The sequence below is a fragment of the Aythya marila genome (assembly GCF_965140915.1).
Source record: "Aythya marila genome assembly, chromosome: 10".
Lineage (NCBI taxonomy): Eukaryota > Metazoa > Chordata > Aves > Anseriformes > Anatidae > Aythya > Aythya marila.
The window spans coordinates 10008821-10033181 of NC_139051.1; the positions used below are offsets into that span (position 1 = coordinate 10008821).

A 24361-nucleotide genomic window follows, 5' to 3' on the forward strand; every position below is an offset into this window, starting at 1 on the left:
TTTAAAGGATGAGGTGAGATATTCAATTATTGAAAACACCTGAGAGTGTGGCTGGTTTATAAAGGAAAGTTTTATTTTCTGTTATAAGGTGATTACAAACTCATCTAAAAAAGCAAAGATGACTTAAAAATATCCATATACATTTCATTTATCTAAAAAGCAAAACAGAAACTGCAAAATACAAACATTTACCATATACACAAAGGATAGTTTTTTTTTAGGATTTAATTACACTCCAGGATATTTTTTCTAATACAAATATTCTGTCTTGAAACACAAAAAAAATGTTTTAAAATGTTTTAAAAATATTTTTCATTTTTTTAAAAAAAGTTCAGATGACATTTTTGAGGAGGACAGCATCAAAGACTCCTCCTCACTTTATGTGCTACTCATCACGTTACTGTAGTCACAGTTGCTAGGAATTTAAATAATAAAAAAAACACCACTGTTTTTTAGCCAAATACATCAAACAAGATGGACCACCTCTCACAATGTGAAGTCCCTGGCAACGTTATCAGGTAACAATCACAACATTACACTGGAGAAAAACAACATCCTATTGAACAACGAGCACTTCGGAACAGTACTGGGATGCTGCAATGCTGAGAGACCGTCGCTGGCTTCCAGGACAGGAGCAGATGACAAACTAAATCAGTGTGCCCCCTCAGGTGGTTTGTTAGCCTCTCAACATGATTTTGCCACTGTTCTCTTTTTTTTTTTTTTTTAAATTTTATTTTTCCTTTAAATATTGAAAAAAGAAATAAAACCTTTTTAACATCTCAACTGCAGAAGCAGATGCAAGAGGTTTAGAACCAGTATGTATCATGCTAACACGTACTATGCTACAGGCCCGAAGCCTTCCCCTGTATATGCACGCACACAAAGGACACATGCACAGCTCCTTAGCACAATCAAGTTTCACTTTTTATACATATTTCCCCCTGCTTTTTTTCTTTTTTTTTTTTTTCTTTCTTTTTTTTTTTTTTTCTCTGATTTCTCAACTCTGGCCACTGAGAGCTCCTTAGCATAAGGCTGCCAATGTCTCCCCTGTGCTGCACATGGGAAAGCAAGCGGCACCGTCCCACTGTGCAGCACAGAGCTGATACACAGGGAGGAAGCCTCCAGAAACTCACCCCTTTTTAGACTGTTTTTAATTTGCTTTGCTCCTAAAGCCCAGAACTGCGTAAAGTGTGTAGCAATTATATCCTGACAGTTTTACAGTTTATTTCAAATTAGGGCAAAGCCGCAATACAAAAAAGGACGTGTCTGGGCTGTCATTCAATAGCCCAGCACTACCAGCAGGGCCAGGCTCTTTTCCAGTCGTGAATCCTGCAATCAAACTTTTCCACCTTTGTCGGGGATGGGGGGAATGGTTTGTTATCAATGTTGTCAACCTGCAAAATTCTTCCCTCTTTTTTTTTTTTTTTTTTTTTTGGAAAAAGCACACAAAAATGACTTTTTCTGCTTATTTTTTGAATTCAGATTATTATTTTTTTTTAAATCAGAGAATCATTGTACAAAAAATGAACTTTTTTTTTTTTTTGGGGGGGGGGGGAATGGGAGGAGGGAGATGTGGGGGAAGGTGGTAGAAAAGAGCCCTGCTCTGGTGGAAGGGCAGGGTTTGAACTGGCAGTTTTCCAGCTGGGGCTAGTGCTGCTTATTCTGGAAGGATTTCTTGAGCAAATTTTTCAGTAAGCGCAAATTAACTGTTGATACCAATAGTTTTTTTGTTTGTCTGTTTGTTTTTGTTTTATTTGTTTGTTTGTTTTGTGACCAAAGTATGGAGCTTGGGGGCAGAGGGGCTTCTTTTGCACTAGGTTATTGGTTTCTTAGGTGTCAGGGGTCACAATTGACTGAATACTTTCTTTCTTAAGCTTATCTTTGATTACAAGAAATAAAAGGAGCTACTAGCGTCTGACAGTTCCTGACCTTTGCTCATGCAACTATACAAATACACAACTACACGTTAATTCTAACCACAAAGCTTTGGATGATGATTTTGGAGGAAACAAGTCCAAGGCAGCTGCCTGAGGCAACAGCACACCAGACCTCCTGCAGGAGGAGCCATGCGGTGCTAACAAGGAGCCAGGAGAGATTTGGAGCCCAGCCCTCAAGGCTTCCTCAGAGGGCCCATGGTCCAGGATTTTGTACCCCAATTCAGTGGATTCCATTCGGGTGCCCTGGCAGGTCGGCTCTTCCTAGGAAAGTGGTGCCTAAACCTTCTCAGTGCTTAGTCGCAGCAGCTCTGAAGGACTTACGTGCATAGTTTGCAGCCTAGGAATGAAAGCAATGCCCCCACCTGTGTGCGTGCTTATAAGGATGGAAGATTTCATCTACTAGTCTGCGTAAGCACAGATTTATTTTTCATTTTACTGAAAATGAGCAACTTGCATTGAATCATCTGGAAATGATGTCAGGGTCATCTTTCTTCCAAGTATACTCGAGCTGCTTAGCTAACTTGTCCACTCCATTCAATACACAGCTTATTTAACATTTTATATACACTATGCCTCCACACGTGATCCTGCAGTGACCACAAGAAGTGGAAGCTAATAAACAGGTATTCAAAACATTCAAATTGTTCTCCCACCAATGGAGTTTTGCCATTGATGCGAAGTGGGAGCTTTGAACCCAAGTGTGACAAGCACAACCTCACCAAAACTGAGTCTCCTTAGCAAATGAAAGCAGCCTGGGAGGAGACTTGTAAAAGGCCTAATGAATGGAAATGTCCAGGTGTCTTCAGATCTACTCAAACTGTTCTAACGCCGAGGCAGGGAAGAGGAACCAGGACTATCTGCAGTTGAGAAGGCAGGATGCACAGTAGAGTAAAAATAGCTGCAGAAATTGCTATCCTGACAGTGGCACAAAAGGTTCTGCTGATGTGTTTTTTTTTTTGTGTGTGTGTGTGCGTTACAGCAACCCTAAGGCTGCACCTTCTTTTTCTCTTTCCTCCTCTCCCCAGGAAGAGCAGTGAAAATCAGTCCTGCTGCTCCGGGACCTATTTCAGCAGACCATTCCTACCTCCCTCCACTCCCGAGCTATGCTGCTGCTGAAGGCTGAACACCAGCATTGTTTCAGATGGTAAACACAGCTGCGACGCTTTGATATTTTCTGATACAACACAAGAACAAATCCATTGTGGACCTACTATCTCACACTTTAAAGAGGGCTTTGCTAAGTGGGTGGATCTGTTTGGACCAGATGAAAAGGAAAGCTACAGATGAAAAGGAAAATGAGAACAATAACAACAACATCCATAAAAACCAGTTCTGTTTATGAAATCATACTGTTTAAATACCAAAATACAGACTACTGGTAAAGTCCCTTACAATAGATGCCCATTCAGTGAGATCATAACTAGTCACAGGTGACAAAGTTTGGAAAACTGAGGAAGATATGAAACAGGCCAGAGAATCGTGTGGGGTTAATTTTCCCCTTTGCCTTTTGAACTTCTCTTGATTTCAGCTCAGCTGGAAATAAATACTGCTGAAAATCTGCTGTTTCCAGTCCCAGAAGAACCGACTAATACAAAAGTGCATGAAATAGGAAAAGGTGTGCTTTTGTTTTGTTTTCCTGTGATCTCCAACTCAGCTATCTGGTCCTAAAGATTTCATGCCAAAAACTGCCCTAATTTTTCCCCAGATCCAAACCAGTTCATCTCTGACTAGTCATGATATTTTAATATAGAGTTCCTCATTTACATAAAACAGGTAAAATAAGTCACAAATGTTTAACAAGTAAATTAGGAAAAAGAAATCAGTTGTATTTGCAATCATAAATAGGTAGGAAACACAGACTTTCTTAAAAATTGTTTTTTAATAATTTTGGCAGAAGATCATGTTGAAATGCAAATTTATCAACAAGAAAAGTTCAGAAATCTGATAAAAATGTTAGGAAAAAACACTTTAAAATGCAAATGTGCTCATTGGAACTCAAACCCCAGATAAAACAAAAATCATTCTTTTTGGAGGGGAAAGAAAAGGGGTGAAGGGCACTATTTTCCAGAAACATTTCTTGGCTCTTTGTGAGCCCCAGCCCTCCCTTGCAGTCATGCTGAAGAGCACAGCAGGGCCAGAGAAGTTTACATCAAGAACGCTTCGATGAGGTTGTTGCGTACGTGCAAGACATTGTCACTTGGTACATGGAAGCGACTGATTTGAATGGCACAGTTTGTATCGAAATGGGGCTGGGTTCTGGTTCTCTGGTAGTTGTACTTTTAAAGGTGTAGTATTAGCCCTCTGGTTTTTAATGCAAAGATGCTCTCCACAAGGCGGGAGTTGGCTAAGCACCCAGCTGACTCACCACACACAGTTCTGATGTAGCCAAACCATTTTTTTTTTCCCTAACTAAAGCTTGTCTCAGCTCTGTTATGAAACTGATGTGCAAACAAATCTCAAATACAGTCTTATGACAACATATCAAGAAAATAAAATATAAATTAAGCATCAGTGTTTCATCTGCACTCACAGCAACCATTAATTTAGACCCCCCCAACCTGCTGCTCCCATCTTAACCCAGGCAAGAATGCCTGTTTGTTGCAGACACTAACTGTAACTCAAAAATAAGGGTCCAAGTTGAAACCCAGTAAGAGAGTTATCTTTGATTCCATCTCCTTGCTTTTGATTGTTAAAGGCTTAAAAAAAATCAGCTGTGTGCATGTTTATTTATTTTGTGCACGTTTGATGGCAAATTCCAGCCAGAATCCCCCTGGCTCACAAAATTCCTCCAGGGATTTTCTCAAGGCCTTAAGTTGGCAATTGCCACTGGCCCGGCAGGTGAAATTAGATGTCTGCCATCTCCAGCTGTGGAAAAGGTTCATTTATAACTCTCATAATACAGCAACCAGAAAAAGAAAACAAACAAAAAAAAAAAGACATGGCCAGTTTTGTTGCTGCAACTCAGCCATGTGATGTAAAAATACATACAAATTCGAACTAAAAAGATTTTTTTTTTTTTTTGGTCCATCTCTTAATTTTCAATCACTCTTTTTATAGTAATGCCAACGTGTTAATCAACAAGTGTTTGTGCTGCTGTGGCCAGTTAGTCCACGGGACATGAAAAAGTTAAACAAAACTACTGTGTAGGAATGTTAAGAACTGGATATGTTCCTGTTTAAATGCCAAAATCTGCCCTGACAGATTAAGCTGACAGCAAAATAAGCATATACAAGCTCTGCTTTCATCAAGCATTTCCTCTAGATACCTTCGGATAGCTTAACTGTGGCATCATAATAAGAAAAGAACTCTTTTGCCAGAGAACCTGTTCCCAGCACAACCTGCTCAAGTTTAAAAAAAAAAAAGAACAAAAAAACCCTTTTGTCCACATTTTGGACAAAATGCTCCAGTCTTCATGGAGCGATTCTCCATGGAAACATCCACCTGGCCCACATGAAGCTGTACCCAGCAACCCGGCTGCAGCCCCATTCCTGCACTCCTCGTAGTGGTTTCTCTTTATTCCCTACTCTAACCTGGAATGGTTTGCAGTTCCTTCAGACCAAATAAATACAAAACATTTCAGTATTATATGTTTCCTTTGCTTTAGCTCAATATCCCATAAGCAGATTATTCAGCAGACAGATTCATAGGCCTCATAAATATGTTTGCAACCCTTATGGCCTAACCTAATGATGGGCAAGGAGACTGGGTAACCTAGGTCCACTGTTGCTTTTTAGTAACGTGGGACAAGGGACTCAGTCCTTCTGTCTGTTCACCCACCAGTAACCAACTCCCCAAAATAAATAAAAAGTGAATTCTGGTTAACCAAACTTGGCAAAGCATTTTTGAGATATGTGGATGAAAAGCACCTGTTTGCTGAGCAATATTATTATCTTCATTACTATTATTATTAACAACGTGTCTGTTATAAATACTGCTTACACCAGGTGTAGGTGAGCGGTTTTGTTCCTTGTGTTGGGGATGACCTGGTTTGCGTCCACCTTTGGACAGTCAGAGTCCACAAGGGATTTTTTTATTTTATTTTTCTGCCCCAAACCAAAGTCCAATAGTTAACACGCAAACAAATGGGCAAGCAAACGTCTGAAGCACCAAAACCACAGGTGCTGCTTTTCTCTGCTCAGTGCCTCGGCACTCGCCCGTGCTGCTCAGGGGCAGGCTGCAGAATTCAAGTTTACACCAGCGACACCTCAGCTAAAATCTGCTTTGCTGGAAAAAAAAGGAGCAAGTATTCAACCTGCTCGCTCATGCACAAACAGCAGGCATTTCACCTAAGTTTAAAAAAAACAAACAAATCCAACACTAAAAAAGAAGTGAACCATGACAAGTCCTGCAAACACCTTCCTGAAGTCCTCCTCTTGCTTGTGTGACAGGGTCCCAGCGCCGTGCTTGGAGGAACGGCTGCGAGGCTTTTCACACCCAGCTTCTCTGCCTCCCTCTCAAACTCTCTGCTCCAGCTGCCTGGCTGTATCTTTGTTCAGGGACTGTGCTAAACATAACTGTACCCTTTTCCTCATGTGACCCTGAAGCCTGTCGTTTACCACAATTGAACCAGAGGGTGGAAATACTACACCTTTGAAAATTCTCTTGAAACAGTGTCTTTTTTTTTTTTTTTTTTCTCTCAACAGAGCGCCTTTTGTGTGTTCTGTAGGTTACCCTGCTCCCAACCATACCAGCACCTAAAATTGCTTTCTGAGACTTGAATATATTGCTGGCAAGACAATCAATTCAAGTGGTAAGATGTATAATATTTAGAGATAAAGATATATATATTTAAAAAAAACAATAATAGTAAATTCCTGTAATATGTCTAGTCTGATATGAAAGCTCTCCCTCTACAGAGAGACATCTGCTGTGATTACCTTACAAAATATTAAAAAAAAAACACACACAAAAAATAACTTTCTCTGTGAGAAATAAAAATAAATCCTAGTGCAAATATAAAGCTCTGTAAACCTGGTCCTATGAGAATCTATGGTTAGTAAACGGCAGTTAAAGCAGGTTTATCCTCTCACAGAGAGAGCTCACATCATGGTTTCCACAATGATATGAGTTGGCTTGATCAATCCGCCATTCGAAGTTCCATTGGGGCAGAAGGGGGTGCCACTCTCTGTTTCTTTGGACCACCGATTCACTTCCTTGGGGGCAGCCACTGCTTTTATCCTCTGAAAGAAAGGGGAAAAAGCAAAGGTTGAAAGACCGAGCAGTGCCCAAAGACTCCTGTGCAGAACGGAGGATGTGGCAATTGAAGGATGGGGCTGGTGGCCGCTGGAGATGTGCAGATGCCACGTGGCTCTGCAAGAGCAAGGAGAACGGGGCTGTGTAGCACCACGTTTGAGTTTTGGCATGTCAGACAGGGGGCATTCACGGCATCATCTAGCATTTCGGGCTTTCAGTGCTGCAGCTGCTGCTCAAGTTTTGTCTGTTCTCCTTCCTCATTTAGAAAAAAACTGCCTTTTAGGCCAGCCGCTCATTATAAGTGGCAACTTTGTTCTTACATCTTGGTTCACAAAGAAAGAACTAAATGGCATCTGACCAGTGTTTACTCTCTTCCCTTTCCTAACATGGCCTTTGAGAAGTGTTTTGGCTACTTTTAGACTTGTCTTTCAACAGATGGTGACAATGTAGGCAGGAAAATAAACACTCATGAAAATGCTCTGGGCACGGCTGAAAAAGACCATTAGCACTTGGAGGAAAACAAATTCAAGTTTTTGTGCCCTGGGAAATGTTCTTTTCTTACTCTATTCTCTCTTTTTTTCTAACCCAAAGTGTCCCACTTTCTCCTCAAAGAATACCCGGGGCAGCATTTAAGACCGTCTCATTAAGCAAAAACAAAACTAATCTGAAAAACTTAGAAGAGAAGTGCTAAGTTTCATGCTTGCACAGTCTCTAAAAACTTTCCATTGGAAGAACAAACCAGGAGAACCAGTGCTGAAATATGAAAGGAAGATTGCCTGTAAAGCTGAACCCAAGAAAATCTGCACAGACAAGTCTGAATCTGAACCCAAGTTTTCCAAAGCTCAGGAAAATCTAGATTCAGTGTTTCACTTTGACTCATTAGGAATAATAATAATAAGTTTAAATGTGAAGCATGCTGTCAGGAGAGTTTGACTTTAATTCAGTGCCCTAAAGCAAAGGCCATGCCTGAGAGCCACACAATCCACAGGTGGATCCAAATTTCCCTAAAATTCAGTGAGCTCCTAGGCATCTGGGTTGGATCCAAGTCTCTCGCTCTCTGTTTTCTCAGTGATTATGGGGATGGTGCTTCCTTTTCCCCGTGGGCTGGAGAAGAGAGACCTGGCTCTTGGAAGCACCTCAGACTGAGTGCTTGTCTGCACATGGAGACAACAATTCACCAAGCTGGAAACTGCAGAAGTAGGAGGCAAGTAAAATCACCTGGTGTTTGTCTGAGGCCAGAAGGCTGCGTTTGCTCTGTTCCTACCTTTTGCCAAAGGGACAGGTGATGTTTAACAGTCTTATTTGCATGCACTGCAGGGGAGGCATCCAACTTTGCCCTACCTGAACAAGGTGGCATTTCTCCAAGCTCTGTGCTTATTTTGCGTAAAACAGAGCAAGCTGAAGCTCCCGTTCTCCACTACACAGACAGCTGTGCACAGAGGCTGTATGTTTGGTTACGTTATAGTCTGACTTATCCAACTGGTGAGGAAGGACAGAATGTCGTGGTCTGTTTTCTCTACAAGCAGCCCTACCTCTTGCAGTAAGGAGAGGTGAGGGCTACTTCATGTTACTTCTCTTTTCCCAGTTTATGTTAAATCTTCTGAAATTGCTTGGAGAAATCAAATGCAAAGAGCCTGCCCAGCCCTCCCAAATGTGACTCAGCCCTGAATTCACTCTCCCACATGCAAGGCTTCCTCTGGCGTTTAAGGAGGGGCTGCTGGTTTCTCTTACCTCAATGAGCGACCCATCTGACTGTATGATGCGGATGACCATCACCATAGGGATGCAGATCATGGAGGAGAGGGCAAGAACCCAGCCCAGGCCGATTGCCCAGTCAGGGTATGTGTAGACCTTGTTGTAGGTCAGTGGCTTGTACTTGGCCAAAGAAAAGATAAAGCACCCCTGTGGATGAGAAAAGAAAATCAAGTGAGGCTCGAAAAACGTTCAAAGCAACATGGCTCTGATGCTACCACTGGCCCTAAGGAAGACAGGCAGCAAAAGACAGAGCTGACAGATACAATATGTATTTTAACCAATAGGGGCATTATTCTTCAATTTAAATTATTAAAAAAGCATCTACATCTGCAGGTAAGTAAACTGTTGCTTGACAATAGGGTGTTAAATGATGGTGCTGAACAGCTGCAGTGCATTGCGTGTTCTTTTTCAGAGCTCAAACGCTGTACATTGCAAGGAGATTACTGAGATGTCCTTCCCAGCACAGGAAATACTCCACAGCGAGTGTTTGCCTCAGACTGGCAGTCCTGCCTCAGGACTTTTTGTTAAAATGGCCTAGTGGTTCTATTACTTAAATAAGACTGCTCTTTGGAGTGAGTTTTGTGTGTCACAAATGTAATACTTTGTCAATCTTAAGAAAAATCCACTCAAATGTAGATAACTACAATTTGTGTGAGCACAGCAGACAGCTGTCACATTAACAGCTAACATCTGAGAATATATCAAGCCTCCAGCAGCTCTTTGCAAATTGGTCTCTGAATGGAACAGCCTTCACTTAAAGGGAAGCATTAAGAAGAGGCTCAAAGCTGCCACATGGAAGACTTGAAACAGCCTGTTTCAAAAACTCACCACACAAAGAACTGGTGTGATCACAATCCAGCTCCACTTCATCCAGGGACCAGGTCTGTATCCAATCATATCCTCAATGGCATCATAAATATTATCAGCGCCTGTAAGAGATAGTGAGCATAGTTATCAGTCGAGCTTATAAAAGCCACATAAGAACTGCAGAATTACAGCTGCCTTCCTAGGCACCCCAAGGAGTATTTAAAGGGCAGATGTATCGCCCAAATTGTCATGGATGTGAAATTCAAGATTTTTTCCTTCAGAAGCTCAAAGGCTGGGGGAGCCTGTGCTTTCACAAGCTCATTATTTAGATGCAGGAGCACAATGCTAATCCCTCCTGCCCCTGTCATGCACACATTTCTCTCCCCAAAGTCTCACTGAACTTGCCAGAGGGATCATGACATGAGGGACAAAATAGCAAATGGACATCCTGCTTCTACAGAAATTTGACTGATGTAAAATGAAGGCTTGGTTTGGTTTTGCTTTTTTAAGAAGATGGAGTACAGGAAGAGTCAGGGAAATGACCAGTGATAAACAGCAAACATTTTCTGATCATTTCTAAGCTACCATCTCAGGCAGCAATGGAAACTACTGTCAAACTTTGGTACTCAGTAGCACCTAAAAACAACAGGACAGAATACACTCTACTGTCAGCTTTCTTTTTGTATTTTCTATTTGGTTGGCTTGGCCCTTGCAGACATGGCAGCTTTGAAAGGAAATTCTCCGAGACAAGCACAAATTTTCATGGCTGGCCAGACTTTCAACTCTCATCTCTAAACTTAACACATGTAAATGCTTAATTGTGCTTTTATTAATTAGCAATAGAAAAACACTCATTTTTGTGTGGAAAAACACTGGAGGCTGGCTTCGTCCCAGATGCAATTTTGTCTCCAAGTGGTCAGTGCAAATTAATGGCATGTCTCTGCTGCTGGGAAGATGATTCAGGGATGGCTGATGATTAAACGTTTGGCTAGCAAAATTGTCACTAACTCATCCAAAAGTATCAGATGAAAGGGTTCTCACTTACCATAAACCCAGGCTACAGCAATACATTCAAAGAATGCAACCCACAAAAGGCATACACCACTAGCTGCATAGTAGTCAAAGAGTTGAAAAACATACATGCCACCCTGTAAAAGAGACACAATTTATTAGGATCCATTGGGAAAAAGACCTGAATGCTTCAGGCCCAGCTCTCAGTAAAATCTACCAGCATACCTTAGTGAATGCTGCCTAACAAGCAGAAATATCAAGCATGTAGGTAAAGTAAATACCTGGCATTACCTTCCCCAGGGAATATGCTTGTTTACTATAGGAAACATTCTAAACAAGATGATGATTAAACAGAATTAAGCCATTTAGTATAATCTACTGAGACACTTAAGTCTTTCCTTCTTAAAAGTATTTTAGGACAGACATTTATAGAAACAAATGATGTAAAGAAACAGCAGGCCTTTTAACAGTAGCAGTTCCAAAATACTAAAAATGTCAGTCACCTTATCAGGAGGGTCCTCATTTACGAACTGAGTAGAAGAACTTATTTCATTGGGATATTTCTAATTCTATTTAATTACACTATACTGCTAGGCAATTTGCTCTCACTTCATTGAATGTGCATACCGGCATTTTTACTTGAAAAAATAAGTTTGTTAGGCACCTTTGTTAAAGGTGCTATATCAATACTTACAGTCATCCTCTTCCAGTTGTTTTTAACATGTTGCTTTAATTTTATTTTGAAAATAACATAACAGTGCAGCTTCTAGAACACATTCCTGTCTGATTTATACCAGAATAAATCTAGGGATATTTACTCGATTCAAATCTGTGTTGCTAAGACAAAATCTGTACTGGATGGATTCTTAATCTGCTTTACTGAATGTTCCCTATATGTGTTTCATCATTCAGAGCCAGTTGTTAATATTCATACTCATGTTGATTAGTACTTAGATCAGAATGAAATTAATGAGAATTCATTTCTCTGTTCCTCAGACTGAAAAGGGGAGGATATGTAGCTCCCTTTCAAAATGCTGTCAGATCTAGGGATGAAAGATGCTCTGTAGATCTGAAGAGCACAGTTCCTCTGAGTGGGTAATTTTGTGTAGTCTGATTCATAACTAAAACAGGTCTAAAAAATGGCTAAAAAAGGAGGCAATTTCCAGCATTGCTGTTACTTACCTCAGTCACCATAGTTAGTCCCAGAAGATAGCTAAGGAAACATACTATAGCGATGAAGATTTCCCGTCGGTAACCCTTCCTTAGGAAGGATGGGTGCAGATCAACTAATGACGTGATCTGTCCTTCAACTTCAACAAACTAAAGAGGAAAACAATAAAGAAATATGAATTGAAAATTATCTGCCAAGCATTTTATGTTAGCTCGCAATTAAACAAATGCTGCACAGCATTTGTAACTGTACTCTGAAGCAAAATGCTGCTCTGAATAAATGAATCAGAAGCTATTCCTTTTAACCCAAAGGTTAAAGTCTGGGGGTAGTTTTCAGTTTTGAATAAGCTTTCAGAATTGATGTTCATTTCCTAGCATCCTTGCAAACTACTAAAAGGGCTTTGTAAATGCAAGCCACAAGGATAAAGGAACTTAATTTGATGACAGGAAGGCACTTATGTGGCTTTTATGTTGTAGCTGTTCCAGATGAATACTTGATGTATGCTAGAAAAGAGGCAGAGAGAAAACACTCAAAAAGCCTAAGCTGCACAAGCGAGAAGAGTACCTCTCAGTCTTTTTTTGATGTGCCAGAAAACCTCGCAGGTACTATTTAGGTTAATTCCACAATTGGATATAATTCTATTCTTGGGTTAGCTAGAGAAAATGCAGCTGAGGGAAAGCAGACTTTGATGTGAAATAGCAGCCCTTCTTGACTGAACTTGTCTGTTCTGAATCGGTGAGCGGAGTTTCTCTGGCTGAGGCTCTGGGGTACTTCGTCAACAATAAGGGATCTCTTGATACAGTTCCCATACAAAGCCTTGGTAAACTATTTGCATTGGTATAACAAAAATGAAGCCCTTAATAGGTTAACTAAAATTTTACTTTAACTAGCTTCATGATAATTGTATTTGTGCTAACTTACCATTTGAAAACTTCATGTAAGGTGTACAACCTGAACTAACCAAATTTGAAAAAAAAGTTCAAAGTTTACTGAAAACCCACTGAGAAAAGTCTGCTGAACTCCCAGCAATCAAACCTGAAGAAAATATCATTCAGCTATTCTCCACTTTCCATCTGGCAAGGTACAAAAGCATTAAGTTTACTGAAGACATGAGGATACCATGGAGAACCTAGGCTGCCTCTGTAGAAATGATCTTCACTCTAACTGGATCCACTGTCTTACAACCTTTTAACATGGGAAGTATATGAAATAGCATTATTTCAAGAACTTTTTCTTGCCCTGTATCTATATTGCTTTTACAGTGCCCAGAAGTGCCCTTTAACAACTCTACCCTCTTTGACCACAGGCTGAAACACCTTTTTGGAGATACAGACTGTCCAGCAAATAACTCCAGCAAACTTTGTTGCCTTGTGTCTTGTTATTGTGACTTCTGAAAACTGGTTTTCCTTTTAAATGCAACCCTTTGGGCTGATTTGATCTTAACCTTCTCTGGCATTCCAGAAACCTGCTCAACTGCACTCCAAAAAGAACAGGGGGGGGGTGGAGGAGAGAAATTAAGTACTCTGGTTAGTTTTAATCATTCTACGCACTGAGCTTTTTAAAATTACTAGACAGCTTCCAATTTGCATAAGCACAGACTTGTTGAACCACAGCACTGGGAACTTTTAAATTCACTTTGGAATGATTGAAAGTTGCTCAACAGAGTTCAAAGATAAGACATAAAAAGCAATTTAGGGCAAATGGAGTATCAAAAATGTAAGAAACAACAACTGAGTAAAAATCCATTTATATATTTCTCTTCGATCAAGAAAGGATTTAGGGTAAATAAAAACTTCACCTTTAGCAAGTGGGTGTTTATAATCAAAGCTATTTTCCATTTGAGTGCAGAAAGCTGCCTGTTGCCCTGAAAACTTCAGCAGTTTTGAATGTGTAGTTACTGCATAATCCTTTGCCACATGCATTTCCTTGTAAGTGGCCTTTCTAGAAATGATTTACAGGTTCTTCTGTGAAATTTAGTCCAACATTCCTATAAGCAACCAGTGGGAAAAAGCACATAACTTCTTGAACTAAACTTTCTTATTTTTTCACATTCACTAATTAATAGCAGTGGGTGCTATGTAATTAGTACAGGTGGAAACTTTCTGAGATGGTTTCTGTCCCATTCAGAGGCACCAAATGCCCACTGATGACGTGGAAGTCAGCAGGATCCCAAGCTCCTTGGCACCTCTGAGCACAGGGCTTTCTCCAAAGTAGGAAAGTACTGCACCATAACTGAAATGGTGTTATTTGAGGGCCAGACTGAGACTGGTATTTAGGTTAGGGAGAACTGCTCTAGTCCCTTGGACTCCATTAGCTCCTGATGACAAAGACTTGGTCAGCAACATCATGCTGATTATCAGTCAAGTCACACATTCACGAAATGCAGCCCCCACATCAAAGTGCAACACAGATGAATTCCTCTTATGAGTGTTAGAGGTATTCACTTCTAGGATTCATGTCTCCCTAACCAGATTTGCCCAGTCAAGCACCAAGACCACCAGCCCCGCATCTCTTACCCATCGGACTAACCTGGCTATCCAGTCCAAGCAACAGAAGCATAATAAAAAAAAGGATTGCCCAAAAGGTGGGCAGCGGCATCATGGACACAGCTTTGGGGTAAGCAATGAAGGCCAGGCCTGGACCTAGAGAAAGAGAAAATAGGAAAGGGGGAGGGGAAGGGAAGAGAAATAGTAAATACCAGCTCTTTGGTAAAGGTAGCCACCCTCAAATGCAGGAATGCCTGGTTCCGTTCAGATAAATCCAAACGCGGCTGGAAATACCAGAAGTGAAACAGTTTGGCTCTTTTATCTGAAAACGAAGCACGCATGACTACAGCAGAAACCACAGGCAAACCCCCGAGGCCATTGCTAACTGATCACCAGTTTTAACATCTGTCTCAAACATGCCAGTAATGGAGGTGGTCCTACACCTGCCCATGTGATACAGGATGGTTTTGGGGTAGGGGGAGAAGGGGTGACCCAGGGGAATGGCAGAATCCCACTGCTAGCCCACGCAGTCACAATGAAGATGATGATGATGAAACCCTTTTGCATGCAAGGAAGGGACTCTGCTCCAAAAGTTCCCTGGGATCTTCACTAAAGCAACCACTGCCTCTCTCTGGGTGCAAACTCCAAACCCAGCAAGGCTTTTTTAGAGAGATGTTTGCACTCCTGGAGATGGCTCCTTTCCTTCTGCAAACCCTCACTGCTGCCCTAAAGGCTAGTCCTAGTTATATCAGCTGTGGTCCCTGAATTAAATAAATAAATAAATAAATAATAATTAAAAAAAAAAAAAAGCCTCCTGCTGTTAGGAATTAATTGCTGGTGTGTAAAATCTCTCTGTGTGAAATCTCTTCCCCACACTGGCACATCGTATGCCCCTATCCGGCCAGCCTAGTTAAACCTGCCGCAGTGACACTGAGCGTGGCCAACATCAGCCACAACTGCAGCAGTCTGGGACCACCAGTGGGCTGGGACCTGTAGCCTGGCTTTTCTGCTCTGGAAACAAAAGGTTTTGGGTGAGTGCTCATGGCTAGACTGGGTCCTGTCTGCGCTGTGGGCCGGATGGCTTCTCACTCATACCCACACACCGAGCATACGTGCAGAGCTCTCGCACGCTGACCTGCAAAGGTGCTGTGCCTGGAGCCAAGTGCTATCAGCTATCGCTTCTGAGAGCTTCTAGCGAGAGAGAAGGAGCCCTCTCCAAGTGGGAGACAGGAACACGGGCAAGCTGGCATTTACGGCAGGCTCTCAAAGTGGCCATAGAAATTTTGTGAATTTGAGGGCAGATTTAAATTCAGATTAAACCCGGGAATGCCTGGCTCAGCTGTTTGTTTGCTTTAAGGAGCCTTGAGGATCGGCATTTTCCAGGATTTTGAAGTGGATTCAAGTAATTTTCAATTGGAAGAGGAATTATTTTAAGTGCTGCAGTGCGGGGCCAAGAATCTCATCTCTGATCTGTACAGAAAAATCTCTAATGCTGCTCTTCCTACCTCCCACTTTTCCTTTCCAACAAGAAATATGGAAAAAGAAGCAAGAGAAAGAAGTAAAAAAAAGATGATTTTTTTTTCAAACTAAAGAAATCTTTAAGTCACTGAAAATATTTGAATAGAAATAAATACAAATTAGCCAACAATCGAGCAACTAATTTTATTTAAAATGAAACACAACTAAGATTTTATATGACAGAAGATACCAAAAATTGGTGATTGTCTCAAATTTGTGAGGGGTTTGCTTTTTCCCCCTGATTCAGTGGGTACAGTAGGTCCTCCCTCAGGGAGAACTGCTACCAGATGGCACTTGCCATCTGTGCAATTGATGAGACAGATGTAAAACTGCCCTCCTCAAAACTTGCTGCAATTCTCTATGCTTTGGCCACTGAAAGTGTCCTTGCACTGTGCTACTGTCAAGTAACAAGTGTCCTTCCTAATCCCTGTTCTAGCTTTGACTTTCCTTTGAAACTAAATGTTGAAATATAAAAAGAAAAAAGTCTATGTGAAAGCAAATGTTCCTGACATCCCCTTGAATGAACAGAAATAATTTAAAATCATATTTAATTTGAAACTATGTGGCTCTGAAGGATGTTTTTCAAAAGTGAACGCTTGTGGCTGCTGATAAAAGCCAATTAGGACTGCCACAATCCCATCCCACTTGCTGCCTAGGCACGGCAGGGGATGCACCCCAGGAGCTGAAAACTGCAGAGGCAGAAGCTTGCCAGGGTATGAGGAAGGCCAAGGCACTGTAGGCAGGCCTGCTTAATCTAAAGTTGTTGCGAATGGGATTTTTAAAAAGGCAGATCTTCTGCTGTTTTAACACTGTTCATGTGGTAAAGTATTTCTTCCAGTCAAACAGAAATTCAGTGCAGATTAAATTGGACTCACTAGGACTTTTTTTGTGCCTACACTGCTTTGCTTTCTCCCTTTAAAATTATTTTGGAAAAAAATCAAGTGCTATTTATTAGAAATCTGATTTCACTTGAAATTCAAATGGGATCTAATTTAACTCTTGTGTAAGCCTAGTAAAGCCAGTGGAAGCCAGCAGGAGCTACCCCTTGCTGACTGGAGGGTGGCCCAGGAACATTATTAGAAGGCTGAATTTGGCACAGGTTAAAAAAAATGTGGCCATGAGATTCTTCTAGCAAATTTATTGATGTTCCCCTGGCTTGCAGGAGGGCACACAAGGGAATAACTGGTGTCACGCATAGATCAGGGGGGATTTAATTCTCTGGGCAGAGACAAAGGGAAGCAGTAGGCACTGGTCCTGGGGACAATGTCCTCTCCTCAGTCCTATGGCCAAGCAGCAGTGCTTTTGCTTGCCTTTATTCTGAACCAGGGGAGTGGTTTTGACTTTGCGTCATGAGAAAACAGAAAGAAAAGGCCAAAAAAAGAGGCTCAAACACCTGCTCGATCAGCTCCTGCTGCTGGATTGGGCAGCACTGAGAGTTTTCTCCACGGCCCCACATGGTTTCCTCAGATGCCTGTCCCAGCAGGACCAAGTGGTCTGCAGTGGCTCTGCACTTGACCTCTGCTGAGGGAGGCAGTGAGGAAGGCCATGGGAAGTGGTTTGGATAATTTGGGTAATGCTTACTGTCAAGTAAAAATCTAAAAAAATATCTAAAAATTTAGCCAAAGACCAGCCAATGATGATGGGCAACCCACTGAACTGCTGAGATGGTTGCAAAGTCTGGCCACTAGCAATAGGGCTTAACTGAAATAAACTAGAAAATCTGAAGGAATTGACAACAAAATATGCAAGAAACTGAAAGCTAAGTATGGAAGCTAATCAGTGCCCTCGTTGTCCCAGCTATGAAACTGGGATTATGATATCAACCTCCTTTGAAAAATACTTTTTCAGCTGTTAATGAAAAAATGCTATGTAAACACTAAATCATTAGTTAATTTGCATTTAAACACTACTTAATAATGCAGTGTTACTATAAAATTGTTTAATTCTTAAAAATGCCAGGCAACAGGAACATAGTTGACTGTTTATCAGAGACGTAATTAATCAAAATTAGAATAAATATTGACCAGAAAAAAAAAACAACACAATGTGTAAATACTTAAAAATGCTACTGTTGGAATTGATCCACCTAGATATGAAAAAATGGAGCTATTTATGATTCATTCAATGAGATTATTCCTTGCATCCTGTTTTCAAACAAAGCAATCAACGTCTGATCAAAATAGGCATTGTGGCCAAGAGCGTTAACTAATTGCACTTGTGAGAGGTATGCCAATTGCAGCCACCCAAGAATCCAGCGGTGCCACCAATGTCATTGGTTTTTCATTAGCCTTTGTGAAGTGAGATATTTTTCTTAAAGACTCATATGATTAGAAGTTATATATAGACTTTTCCTTTTTAAGAGCAAGTTCCCAGAGAAAAGCTTTGAAATAATATGCAGGTGAATTAAAATTGTTCAAAAAATCAGAAAGAAATGCCAAAAGTGCATTCAAATGACATGATTATTATTTGAATCTCATTAGCCTTAAGACTGCCTAACAGCTTTTGAGGCCTGATTAATTTTTTTTGAGTGGTAATTCCCATCTAACCTGCCTGTTCTATGTGAAAATACATTGCTACACTTGCCCTCATGGACGAGACATCCACAAAAGAAAAATATCTATTCTGTCTGAGATGCATTCACATACTATGGGGATTTAGCCTTTTTCAGCTGCATGTGCATAGCTGAACATTAATGGGAAGAACACTTCTGAAATAAGGGAAAAATAAAAGTGTATATCCAGTTTCAAAATGGACTTCTCACAATTATAAAAACCTCATCCTGAAGCTACAGAGGACAAGTGCAGGACTGCAACAGCTAGAGTTACTGTGGATGAAATGGTCCACAGAGGCCAGGAGTTCTCCAGCTCCTCCACCTTTCAGTGAGATTTAGGAATATATGCATGCATGTCCCTTCAAAAGGCCAAAATAATATTCCCACTGCAGCGCTCTGCTGTGAGCAAGCAAAACTAAGCTATAAAAAAATACATAAATACTGGCTATTTGCATTGAATGAAAATAAAGGTAGTGTGAGAAGAAGGGCGGAATAAATTTTCAAGTCATAGATAATGGACCCTAGATAATGGTGCGGTTATCATAACTCTGATCTCAACCCAAATGGATTAGCACGCTATGAAATGTATTCACTGCCCTGTTAATCAAGAGAGAGTAAGTAATACAACCCCGCTAACCATCACTGCTCTAGATGAAAGCCCAAATCAACAATGTGCTTATTTTTCTGGAGATTATGGGAAATCTTGTTCTGTTTTTATTGCTTAGATGTTAGCTGATTGAGTCTGCAGAACTTTGCTCACACGCTAGGCGGCAGTGCCCACCACCACTGCCACCAATACCATCGTACCTGACTCTGCCACATCAGCAATGTTCACCCCTTGCTCTTGTGCCATGAAGCCCAGGACGGAAAAAATTGCGAAGCCAGACACAAAACTGGTACCACTGTTCAGGCATCCCAGCAGCAAACAGTCCCTAAGTCACACATATGTCATGGAGCAAGTTAATTAAAAAAAAATTAACCCATTGTCCCTACTTTATTTACATCATTTAGCTAAAACACTAAACCCCCTTGGATGGAAACTTGCCTATAGCAGTTGTATTTGTATTTGTTGTAGCTCCCCAGGGAAGTCATTGCTCCTAAGCAGATTGCATATGAGAAGAAGATTTGTGTCCCTGCATCTATCCAGACCTAAAGGGAAAGACAGAAAGACTGTTACTATCAGCATCGTTGCACTCCAGCACTCAAGACAAACACAGAGTTCAAACTATGCAATATCAACAAAACAATTGCTTCCATTGAGGGTGATAGCTACAGGATCAGGGAGGGAAGGGAAAGAGAACATCACATTTGCAAATATGGCTTTCGAAGGGAAAAGAGAATTGTTAGCATCAAGAGCCCACGAGAACATCAATTCTTCAACAGTTCCTGTATTCCCTCCCCAGAGATGCTTAGTATTTCTAGTCTCTTAGTCACTCAGATGATCCTTCCTGTTGGCGCAACAATAACTGCTTCAGTGCAATAGGAAATGCAGAAGTATTTATAAAATTGTTCATTTCTGTTTTTACTCATTTCAGTTGGAATCAGCTAACAGTCACTAAACTGAGGATGTGAACAGCCTAAGAAACACTTTCTTTTACTTAGTTTGTTTATTTTCTTAACTTTCTGGTTGTTTTTGTAACTGTTTAAATGCAAGATAAAGAGCCACAGGGGTGTGGGGAAAACAAGCAGAATACAATGCACTTTATAAGATGTGTATCTGACCTTGGTCTCATGATTCTTTCTCCTGATTATATTTAAAAAAAACATATACAGAATGAAATAACATTACACTATGAACTTCTAGCTTAGTAAAAACATAGAAAAGAAAGCAAAATGCATCCACTAAATTCCACCTGTTCACTTCTTTCTGCTAATGCAAGCTTGTTAACATCATTAGAAACCACCAAGGAATCTGAATAACCAAGAATCAAGACTGTAGACCCTCCTCCCTCCCACCATCACTTTCCAGCACCTTCCTGACTGGTATCTCCTTGGAGACGATGCTTTTGCTAGACTGTCGGAGGGGGCCTGCCAGCTCACACAAATCTCCTTTATACTATCAGCTAATACTCTGGGCTTAGGGCTAATAGTAGATCGTAAAAGTGATAGAGTCCCATAAAATATGATGCATTCATAAAATATAATGTTTCCTATAAAGAGGGTATCATGTATAGAGGGCAAGATGAGAATAAACAAGGCTTCCACAATGTTTCTTTCAATTATACTTTTCCTACTTCAGTTATTTAGATACCAATGAAGTTTTATTTTAAGCAAATACTCAGTAGTAAGAAATTGCAAAAAAAAAAAAAAAAAAAGATATTCTGTCTCACTGTGATCATTATTTCATTATTTTCAAGGATCCCTGGTTGTTTTTTTTTTTTTTTTTTTGGTTGGTTGGTTGCTTTGCATTTCTCACATAGCATTATTGGCTAAAGCAATGCTAGGCAGCTGAAATGTCCCATATTTGCACTCTGTGAACATGGACAGGAATCTTTACCTAATCATAGCCTATAAAGAAAGAGTAAGCCCATCTCCCGCTACCCAAGGCTAAGCAAACTCTATTTCCTGCCCCTCCAAAAGCATTTGTTTCCACCTTAGCATGGGTTGTAATTTTTCTATTATTTCATTCACTTCTTTCCCAATCTCCTTCTACTGAGGAGTGGGAACTAGGTGACACTGGTACTCACAGTTGTTGTTTGTTGTTCCATCTGTGAAGCTCACGTTTCTTTCCTTTGAAACTAAAGACTATCCTCATTAAAAAAATGCATCTCCCTTACCTTACCAACAAGAAAGCTGAGATTGTATAACAGGATAGAGTCTACAGCCTCAGAATCCTTTGACACAAAAAAAAATACACACGCATACACACACATACATACACGTGAAAAGATGCATTAACACATATAACAGTGACCTTCTCAAGCAGATCTCTGGAAAATATAACCCAGCATTAATATTCATGCTATATTTGGACCTCTAAAGACCGTGGAAAAAATCTGTTGCCATTACATCACCACCATCACCCTCCACCATCCCCCTTTGTACAGGAAATCATCCCGCTCCCCACTCCTGGTTCCGTACCTGTGGGTCAGCTAACCGTGACATATCAGGATAAAGATAAAACTTGATGCCTTCTGCAGCTCCAGGCAGGGTCACACCACGGATGAGCAGAACAAGGAGCATGACGAATGGGAATGTGGCAGTGATGTACACTACCTGGCAACACAAAGAAATTGTACGTTTAGTCTGTGGCAGTCAGTGCTACACCTCCAGAATCAAAAGAGATCCAGTGACAGTAATTCAAAGCCCACTCATTCCTAAAAGGGACCTGACCTGACTTTCTGTGCCTTGGGAGCTATGCTGAATTTAATGGCTTCTCCCACCTGCAGTTTTTCCCTTGGTTCCTACTGAGCCAAAGCAGTGTATTGCTTTAGGCATGGGGAAAATGCAGGTTTGTTCATTCATCCTGACCCCCCTCTGGGATTTTATATCTCACAACGTTCACTAGAAATTCTGTCTTTACCCTATTTGTTCTCCTCACACTGCAAGTGCACCTTGCCTGTGAAGCTGAAGAGATTCCCTGGCTGAAGGTGTCTGAAGCATCACCTCATTCTTTATTTGAACCTCAAAACTGCAAAGTAGTTTGTAAGCCTATCTGCAAACAGTGCTGGGACTTTCCCAGCACCCACCCTGGGACAGCCAGAAATTCTGCTGCATGGGGAGGGGTCATCAATGTGGGGACTACTTCTGTTTTAATTCAGCTGTGGCACTCTGCATCTAACTCCCTTGCTACCACCCCTACAGGCAATTTCATGAGGGACTTCATTCAGAGATGAAGGTAATTTGGTCCATGCTCCCGCATCTCCCTTCCCATCAGCTTGAGCACATTAAGCACTTCAGGTTGGCATCAGCCTCAACAGTGGTAATTTCCAGTCCCATAACTTTATTCTTGCTCTTGTTGCCTATTCAGCAACATCATTATTGTAAACTAAGGATCTATTCATCCAGTTTTGAGAATATGTCTTCATTATCTTTAACCTCTATTCCCTCTTTCTTTGAATAACAGTCTGCTTCTTTTCTTCTTGTTATCTTCTCATTCATTTGATGAAAGAGCTCTTTGCTTTAATCTCTAGCATGAGGGCTGATTTAGTTTGCATTTGGACAGTTCTATCTTTAGACTCACACTTTTTGACCTCTAACATCTTGTTTTCTTTGCTCATCAGTGCTTCTCTCATTTTTTATATAACTGCTGTGTTACAGTCAGGATCCACTACAGTCCAAGAAAGGACTTTTTTTATGGAGTCAGATGATCACCCCAGGTAATTACAGTTTGCTGCCTTGAGTTAAAATGTATTTTTGTTTTCCAGAATTTGTTTAGCTACAGCAAAGCTCCCGGGATGCACCATTTTTCTTTTTAAGTGTGTCCTCTGAGAGTAACCAGGAGAACTCAAAGCCTGCATTGCCATAATAATTCATGGAGCCAGACTGATTCTGTAAAATGAAAGGTAACCTTTTTATATAGGCCCTTTTTAATCGTCCCTTTGAAATCTTTCTATATTTTCCACTCACAAATAATACGCATTACACATCAGCCCAGTTTCACCAAAAGCTGATGAATAAAAGGGGGTATTCTGTGCCTTCTAATTTCTTAATATAACCCAGGCCTATGATAAATCAGAGTTTCTTACAAGAAAAATATGCCCATACGTATTCACAAGAGTACGCAGCATTTACAAACTGGCCTTTGCCCTCCAGGTAAGGATTCTTGTGTAACACCGGAGGAATTTTTTGAGATCAAGCAAATTATTCAAAGCATAAGCACAACTATTATTTTTCTTCATGATTCTGTGTTTATTTGTCCAACATGCTACTACGAGATTTAAAAACTGTCTTTTTTTTTTTTTTCCTGCTCTCCAAAAAGCCATTAACACACTCGAAAGCAGGGAAGTGCTATAAACAATGATCTACTAAAGTAAACTAGACTTCTCAAATAATTCAAGCCCTCCATTAGAGTTTACAGTTTACTTTTGTTTGACCCCAAAGCTAATGGAGTCAACCAGAGATTTTCCAATGGTTTTCCTGGGCTTTGGCTCCACACCCTATGAGCTCAGACCCCGTGGAAAGGAGGCAGTGAATTCCTACTGCCCGCCTTGCCTTACAAAAAGACTTTAACTGCTTTTAACAGACCTGTTTTCAACCTGTTACATTCACCGCAACCTGAAAAAAATGTGTCATGAGGAACTTAGAAAATCTGTCAGAGGCACCTTAACCTTTACTGAACAGAAACCAGGCTCACAAAGCTACTGCAGCAATGTGTGCTTCCACTCTGCTTTGGCGGGAGATTTATTGTGTTCACCTTTCCTACGCAACTTACACCACCACCTCATCGGGTCACATCAATCAGTGGGAACAGAGAAGCAAACATTTTTGTCAACGTATACTTTAGAGGTGTGGGAGCTTTTCTTTAGGGCAGAACTGGCGGGAATCCAGAATAAGGCACCAGCATGATTTTAACGAGGCTTCATGATAAAATCACAGAAAGCAAGATAGGAACGACAGTAAAACAAGTAGTTTAGTCAACAGTGGAACTAATGAGGACTGGTTTCCTGAAGAGTTTTGTCTCCTGGTTGATTCTGCAGCATATAACAAGGTAAAACCGCTAAATGGTGCTTTTTCTCCAACTGAGGCGTTCACATTTGGTCTCTCCTCCTGACTTCTCTGGGGTCTAGTAAAAGATGAGTTCACACTCTGGCTTTCTCTCAGCTGGGACACTAACGAAGTTTCTCCCTTCTACTTAGCCGACCAGAAACTGCGGAACTTCCTATCTTGAGGCCTGTCTATCTCTGTTAGATTTACCTGAAACACTGCCCCAACCAACAGGTTTGAAAGTTAAGAGGGACACATATGCAATGGCTTCAAAAGCCTTTTCTCA

The 24361-nt window shown here is 40.8% G+C and overlaps 1 protein-coding gene across 10 annotated transcripts in view; it reads right to left on the minus strand.

Moving 5' to 3' along the window:
- Positions 1–709: 709 nt before the first annotated feature.
- Positions 710–24361, minus strand: part of SLC6A6 (solute carrier family 6 member 6) — a 57362-nt gene continuing 33710 nt past the window's right edge. For all 10 annotated transcript variants that reach the window (XM_082768254.1, XM_082768251.1, XM_082768252.1 and 7 more), the window contains 9 exons: positions 21511–21645; positions 19475–19578; positions 19237–19361; positions 14404–14516; positions 11886–12023; positions 10738–10840; positions 9714–9814; positions 8862–9032; positions 710–7117 (listed from right to left, as the gene is read on the minus strand). In XM_082768254.1, coding sequence (XP_082624380.1) covers positions 6977–7117; positions 8862–9032; positions 9714–9814; positions 10738–10840; positions 11886–12023; positions 14404–14516; positions 19237–19361; positions 19475–19578; positions 21511–21645 — 1131 coding nt within the window. In that variant the 3' untranslated portion in view covers positions 710–6976. The remainder of the gene's footprint in view (positions 7118–8861; positions 9033–9713; positions 9815–10737; positions 10841–11885; positions 12024–14403; positions 14517–19236; positions 19362–19474; positions 19579–21510; positions 21646–24361) is intronic.